At 39.1% G+C, this 8,013-nt stretch overlaps 1 protein-coding gene across 1 annotated transcript; it reads left to right on the plus strand.

Moving 5' to 3' along the window:
* The first annotated feature begins 740 nt into the window (after positions 1–740).
* LOC103104958 (uncharacterized) lies at positions 741–7,736 on the plus strand. Its single transcript, XM_007493894.3, has 3 exons — positions 741–1,017; positions 4,318–4,370; positions 5,087–7,736. The coding sequence occupies exons 2-3, from the start codon at positions 4,337–4,339 to the stop codon at positions 7,672–7,674; spliced, it is 2,622 nt and encodes an 873-aa protein (XP_007493956.2). The 5' UTR covers positions 741–1,017; positions 4,318–4,336; the 3' UTR covers positions 7,675–7,736.
* Positions 7,737–8,013: the final 277 nt, after the last annotated feature.

Below are 8,013 nucleotides of genomic sequence, written 5' to 3' on the forward strand. Positions count from 1 at the left end.
TAGCATTATTGTGAAAATAACTCTGAAATGGTCAGAGAATCCCCAGGGGTCTCCAGACTATATTTTGAGAGCCTCTGTAACAGAGGGAAGGAATGTTTGTTGCTGTTCACTTGTTTTCCAGTTGTGTCTCATTATCATTCCATTTGGGTTGTTGTTGTTTTTTTCAATGGAAAAGAGACTTGAATGGCTTGCCATGTCCTTCTCCAGCTCATTTTATAGATGAGGAAACTGACGCAAACAGGGAAAAGTAACTTGCCCTGGGTCACACAGCTCCCAAGTGTCCGAGGGCAGATTTGAACTCAGAAAGATGAATCTTCCTGACTCTATGTCCAGCCCTCTAGCCACTGGACCACTTAGCTGCCCTTCTGTCTCTTATGTGTTTCAAACTTCAGGAAATAGGCAACTTTTGACTTTCTCTGCATCCCTAGCACTTAGCACAGTACCTGGTCCATAGGAGGTACTTAATAAATGCATATTGACTGACTATTGAAGGGACTATGAACAAGGAAGGGGACAGCTAACTGATGAAAACCAAGAAGAAATTGAAGGTTTGATTCAGAGCCAAGGCAGAGAATGTGTGGCAGCTCTTTGGGATGCCTTCATCTACCTCTGAGGGCCCCTGACCTACCTGCACTGACTGGTCCCCTAAATATGAGCAGGGCAGCAGCTCTGTCTGTTGGAGGATAAAGGACAAGAGGTGTTTTATGATGTCAGAGCCACTTCATGTCCTCTCTCTGGGCTGAGGCCAAAGCCTTCAGTGCTGCACTATGTAAGGAAAAACATCTACTTATCTCTTAATCCCAGCACATGGTCCTCTTAGGAGAGAGTGCTTACTCTTTTGAAATGACTGGATTTTTCTTTTAGTTACTTTATATTTAGACAGACCCAGTCCCTGACTAACTAACTAAGTAAGCCATTAGCAGTTGGAAAACCTTGTAACCACATAGAACCACAAGCAAGAATCGAGCTGGCTGAGATTGCTGATTCGAAATATCCTCTCCTTGGAAGTACTTAATGGTAAGGCCTTGGTCCTCTGACTGATTCTGATTACAGGGAAATCTTCTCCCCAGGGACAAATGTAATAGACATTCTTGTGGGGTGTGAAAGGGAAGGAGATCTGTGCTCAACAGGGAGAATACATTTAGTGAACAGTTACCCCAGGGGCGGACCCCAAATTCCAGTTCCTGGACCCTATATTGCAGCTTGCTGCTGATTTAGGGACCAAGGTAGCCTCTGAATAGATTTTGACAATGGGAAATGGGGGAGGCTGGAATGTGTAGAGCAAGGGTTCTTAACCTATTTCATTGTACACTCTCTTTAGCAGTCTGTTAAGACCTATGGATCCCTTTTCAAAATAATGTTTCTGAGGACATACAACAAAATGCATAGGATTACAAAGTAAACTAATTATATTAAAAATAGCTATTAAAGTTTTTTAAGTTTATGGGCTTCAATTTAAGAACCTCTGATTTAAAGGGAAGGATTAGATGATCTAAGCCAAAGATCCAAGTTGTGGACAGGATATTTCAAAGTAATTCCAGTTTAATATCTTTCTTTTATTTTTTTAAATAAACTTATCACCAGCACTAGCAACAACAATAAAAAAAACATTTAATTAAACATGTGCATAAAAAAATTATGTGCAAACCCCACAAACTCCACATTTTATACAATTTGTTTAAAATATCTAAATTATATATGTATCTTAATAGAAACATCCTCTGTGTTTTAGTTTCTTTTGGATTTGTTTTACTTGGATACTTTTTTCTCCTGATTTTGTGGCTATTTTAAAATATAAATAATCATAATATGTATTATTCTAATTCTCTTCTTTTCTCTTTATATATTTCCTTTATTTTCTTTATATTTTCATTATGTCCATTTCCAATAACATATTACAATCCATTACATCCAAATATCACTATATATTTGGTCAATTCTCCCATTCACTTATATTTGTGTTATTTCTAGTTATTTTGCCATTACAAACAAAAGTTCCATGCATATTTTCATACATACACAGTTTTTTCCCCTCTCAATAATGTCTTTAAGGCTTAATCCTAGTAAATAGTTTTTTTTAGGTCAAAGAGCATGAATAGCTTTATAGTTCTTAATATATATTTCCATTTTGTTTTCTAAAAAGAGTTGACAGCTACTCTAGCAATGTAATATTAGCCCTGTTTCTCAATGTTCCTATCAGTATTTAATTTGATCATTTAACCAGTCTGGTTCTCAGATAACATACATTACCAGGACCATATTTAGCTATAATGGTCCTTTGACAACAGACAAAATCCATTACCAGTACCTTACTTTTTCCAAATCAAGTCTTTCTAGCTTGGACATACACAGTAGAATTTTTGTTCCAGTGTCCCAACTCTTCAGATTTACCTCCATAGTATAATAGGTTTTAAAGTAAGACTTTTGCAGAATATGTATACTCTCTAAACCATTGTTGTCCCACCAGAAACTATGTTTCGATTATGTATATGTTCAGACTTAGAGCTAATACTATCCTAATGCAGGTGTGTGTGTGTGTGGGGGGGGGGGAGTAGGGCTCTTCAGATAGCTATCATATTTAACTTATCAAAGGTTCTATTCATCTCCTTATCTTCTTTCTGATTTATTTTTGATTGGTTTTATAAATTTGCTTAGATTTCCCTATCTGAGGGAAAAATTTTAAAGTCTCCCCCTATTATTTTGTTATTTATTTCCATCTGTATCTTTTTTAGTTGTTTCTTTAAAAGTCTGGATGTTATAGCACTTTGTGCATAAAGATCTAATATTGATAATGCTTCATTATCCATAACACTCCTCTCCCCTCAGTTTAATATCAGGAATTATCTATGAAATTCTCAAAATTATAATTTTAATTTCAAGGTAATAAAATCAGAATAATTTCAAGCAATTTCTGAGTTAATTCAAATCTCATTCTTGTCCTAATATTTTTAATTAGGAGCAACAATTTTAGGTACTTAGAGAAGGAGTAGGGTTGGTATTGCTGGAGGAGAGGAGTTGATGATAGTTTTTATAACAAAATGCAACAAACCTTAGGAAACCACAACTCAAAAAGTTGACAGCAATAGTCTTCTCTATAAACAGGGGTTTTTAATTAATCCATGAAACAAGTAACCAGGATATCCAGGATGGTCCAGAATGTAGAAAGAAGACTAAAGGCTCTACAAAGAAATAACATGTATTGATTGTTTATATAGATCAAATTTTCCCCCAACCATAAAATTAAATGTTGTTGATGATTCCTTTTTTTTTTAATTATCTACAATTAATGTTTGCCTGGCTAGATTTCCCAATGTCAGGAAAGAAGCCTTACATTGGAAAGATTTAAGGCATTTTTTCTCTAGTCAAGTTCTTGTACATGTCTCATGACCCAGGAAGCTCACCCATGGGGATGGATATAGGACATCCCCATATAATAATTACTACCATCAAAATAAAATACGAACATAGTGGGGTTTAAGTCTAAGCCTGGGAAAATTATACCAAAAAAACAATGAATGCTAGAGCTGGTAAAGTAATTCCTAGGGAGGTTTTTCAAAGATATACCCTTAAGAAACTAAGAAAATACTACATGAAATCACAGATCAGAGATGAAGTTCCTTCCTTGGAGCTTAATCCTTTTAATTTATGAGATTTCAATTCCTCAAAAATGCTCCTAATAAGAGAACTATTATTTCTCTCAATTAAAAAAAATCTGTATTGCCATATGAATGAATTTGTCAGTTTCTCTTTTTAGAGTAGGTTTTAGTCAACTTGATACGGACCAACCTTTAGGCAAAGTACAGAACTAGAAGTCAGTAAGTCATTCAATAGACATTCATTAAGTGCTAGCTAAGGGACATAATATTGTGCTAAAAGGTGGGAGGAGTGAGGATAAGAATAGGGAGATGCCTAGAGAGCAAAGCTTGCATTCAATTCTTTTCTTCATCTATTAAAAGTAGACCTAAATAAAGTCTAAAGTTAGTATCTAAACAAATTTTAAATCTATTAAAAATGAATTGGAGGTAACACAAGAATTAGGTTAAATTAGGGTGTGTTTGAGTTTGCTGAAATTGCTTCTTTTTCCTTTTTCTTTTTAGTTCTTTGTTTTGAGTCTGGGACTGTATGTGTGTGGATGTGCATGCACACTCTATTTGAGAATGACAGTGATGTAAAAATAAAAGAAATTAACCCTACAAATGTAAGGAATTGTCCCAGGCAGTGTCGGGCTATGCTGTAAGGGCCATAAGTCTTTAGTAGCCATGTTAAGAACCAGAGAGAGAACTTTGCACTTCTTCATTTATATGTTGTTTTCTCAAGGTAACCCTTTAGACGAAGAATGGAGGTGAGAAGGCCCAGAACATCTAATAAAGGTGCGGACTTTGGTTTTCAGTGATCTTGGCCAGGCTCCCATTACACAAAGAAGATACCGCAGTATTGAAAATGGATTCAAAGGATCTGGATTCACTTATCATCTGTCTCATTTTACTTTTATGAGCAAATCACTTGACCTCTCAGGGCCTCAGTTTACTTAGTTGTAAAATGGGTGGAGGTAGATAAAATGGTTTCCAAGGTCCCTTCCTTCCCACTCACAATGGAATGTATCAACCATTTTTTGTGTTGCTCATCCAACTGTCCTTGGTGCTGTAAACTTCAGATTCAGCACAATATAGTGGGAAGAACAGTAGTTTAAATATCCAAAAACCCAAGTTCTAATGCTGCTGTTTCTTGTGGACTTTGATCAAACAAGATAGAGGCAGTTGATGACTCAATGTTTAGAATGCTGGGCCTGGAATCAGAAAGACTTGAGTTTAAATCTGGCCTCAGGCATTTTCTAGCTGTATGGTCCTGGGCGAGTCCTTTAACTAAACTTCTGAATATTATTATAAAGTTTCCATAGCAATATAAATTATATAGAAGATCACGTCCTAGGTATCTTCTACTGTCCAATACCCAATACTGCCCAATATATCCCATATTTGTCTTTCCCTTAGACCTTATGTATATATGTTGTATATATATATTTATTTATACACATATATGAAATATTTCATTTTCCTCACTCACATAGTTTCTCCTTTATCAACAGAACTGGTCTCTTTCTCTAGAAAAAGCCTCCATTATCAGGCCCCACCAGTATTCCTACCATGTCCCCCCCACTGGAATTCACCACTGTGGAAGCAGAGTAACAGGTCCATGATGAAGCAGATGCCCCGCCTCAACCACTGGGCCAGAATCATGAAACAATCCGCGCCTCCCTGCACTTGGACCAAAGCACTGCCTTCGCCATGGCTCCACCATCTAGTCAGAGTTCCACAGTTGCCCCACGCCTATCACAAAACAATGATGGTACCATTATCTCATCTTCATCACCAGGCTACAGCAAAATCATCCACACTCCACCGAAGCTGTGCACTGAACTCAGCCAAGTCTTTTCCCAGGCCCAATATCGGGTCTGGGAAAACTGATGCGCCATTAAAAGCTGATAAACAACATCTTGTGCTTCCACTTAGCTCCAAACATCAGCCTGAGTCTCCGTTGTCCCCTGACCACCAGACAGTGGATTCTTCAGTTGCCTACTGTAATTTTCCTAAGATTTACCGACATCGTGACCAACCAGCTGAGAAGTTACCCAACGTAACCCAGAAATCTCTATCTCCACCGCTCCCTAATTTCCAAATCTCTGAGGTTCCGCCATGCAAGAATCACAGGGCCAAGGCTGAAACTGTCTCCAGTACATGCTCTGACTTCAAGGAACAGTTCACTCCTGCCACAATAAACGCCAAGCATCAGAATGAAACGCCACTGAAATCCAGGCAGAGATACATCAACCAGAAGCATAAAGTCATCATTATGCCATCCTGTGAAAATCAGTACTGTTCCTGGGCCACAGCTTTCGAATCTCCAAGTGAATCCCAACATTCTAAGACATCGTGCCCCAACCTGTGCCCGAGGGAAATGGCATCGCTGTTAAGTTGTGTTGATGATCAGCTATCCAGGGCCCTCAGTCTATCTCCACCACCTCTTGATCAGAGATCTAGAGGAACACCAGAACCCAGCTCTAAAGATCAGGGAGAGAATATACTGACCCCCACTGTCCAAGCCCCATTCCCAATGGAGGTAGAATGCTGGGAAATGATATCACTAAGATCAGAGCACCAGGCTTCATTTGTAACAGACCAGGATCATGGGGCCACATCTCCACTAGCTTTAGATTCCCAGGATAAAAATTTACCTGGACTTGACTACCCAGATACCCCTCAAATGCAACTTAAAAAGCAGACTAAGGAATTAGAGCAGTGGAAGAAGATGCCACCAAGAACAGGCTATCTGACTGCCACACAAACAAGCTTAACTGATGAAAAAACACCTCCACCAGATACAGAGGAAATATTCCTACCTGACTCCAACCATGAGGCCACACCTCAAAACAGCCCTGACCACCAGGCTAAGGATATACCAAACCTGATTTTTCAAGGCAAAGTTGATGTCTCAACTCAAACAGAAGAGTACCGGGAAACAATGTTACTAGAGGGAGAACGCCAGAGCACAATTCTCCTAGATCGCGGTGATGGGACAGCGTCTCTTTTGAGCTCAATCGTCCAGGATGCAACTCTTCCTAGCTTTCGCCAGACACCATACCCATCCAGCTGTGACCACCAGTTGGAGACTTTTCCAGACACTGACACTCAGTCTTCATTTCCGTCAGACTATTTAAAATTGTCCGGGAAAGCAGAACGCCAGTTTGCATCTAGCCCCACCTCTCTACCCAACCATCAAAGCCAGGCTAAATCTGTATCAGACTCCACAGATTTTGAGCAGGATCATGCAACTCCAGTGACTCTGAACAATCAGGAAACAGTTCACCCAAGACAGAATTATAGGATTAAATCTCAAACAGGTCCTAGCCATCAGACTGAGATTCTAAGAGGGACCTCACTCATGGCACCAAACTCTGACCATCAAGAGTTGGTTCAAAATTGGCTCCAACATCAGGCCCATACTGTACCCAAAAAACAATGTTCCCGGGGCTTAAACTACCTCAGACCATACATCATTGAGGGGGGCTCTGTGCCTGATAAAATTGTTCATGCCATCATCAGTTCTATCCCTCAGGAGAAAATAAAAAGTGATATCTGCAAGAGGATTCTTTGGTGGAAGATTAAGGAAGCTACATCTCATTGGTCTGGTCAATTCATTTCCAGTAAATATATTGTTTGTTTAATTTGTGCTTCCTGGATTCCATATGGCTGTCCCCATATTCAAAAAAGGAAATATCCATGTGTAACACAATTGCTGGCCATACCAATGCTGCTGCCTGGTTCTAAGCACAAACTAAACGTGAAATTTGTCCTCCTAGTGCCGGAGGCAACAGCACGCAACGTTTTCAGCCTCCCATATACCTATTACTATTTGCAAAAGCCCATTCACCGCTCTTCAGCCTTTCATGCATCTTCCCAACCAGACCCTGTTCTCTCTGAACCTGCAAAGGCAAAGTGGCTTCATGTCATCCTTGGCAAGAATAACCAACCAGGGGGAAGAGCTGGGAATAGAGGCCGACAGCGATGCATAGAAGAAATGCCCACAAAGAGGCTGAGAAACACCAGAGGAAGGCCAAGGGGACATCGTAAACTTTTCGCAACTTTGCTAAAAAGATTTCAATTAAAACAAAGGTGAAATTAAAATAACCATTTTTTCCCTTTGAAAAGAAATGAACTTAAAAGTCTTCTACCTATATATATATTTGAAACGTGTATTGTTTCTCTCTTCTCTCTTCTTCCCTCTCACCCATTCATTTGGAGCCATATTCAAGTTATATCTCATCCCACCAAATCTCATTGATATTCATGAGGGCAATGTCTCTGCATTACTATGTCCCATTCACTTTCCTTGTTAGCCATACTTTGTGCATTGTTTTTATCTGTGGTCATGGGTTTTATAGACCCATTTGTCTTGATATACCTGATAGACTATATCTGGCTGACTTTCTAGATTTTGTCCCTTATAATCTTCTAG

The sequence above is a fragment of the Monodelphis domestica genome, chromosome 4 (genome assembly GCF_027887165.1).
Source record: "Monodelphis domestica isolate mMonDom1 chromosome 4, mMonDom1.pri, whole genome shotgun sequence".
Lineage (NCBI taxonomy): Eukaryota > Metazoa > Chordata > Mammalia > Didelphimorphia > Didelphidae > Monodelphis > Monodelphis domestica.

Excerpts from the sequence above, each read along its gene's own strand:
- LOC103104958 (XM_007493894.3), top strand. The coding sequence starts at position 4,337 with ATGGAGGTGAGAAGGCCCAGAACATCTAATAAAG. Across the intron at positions 4,371-5,086 it reads GCCCAGAACATCTAATAAAG|AACTGGTCTCTTTCTCTAGA; the intron begins GTGCGGACTTTG and ends CTTTATCAACAG.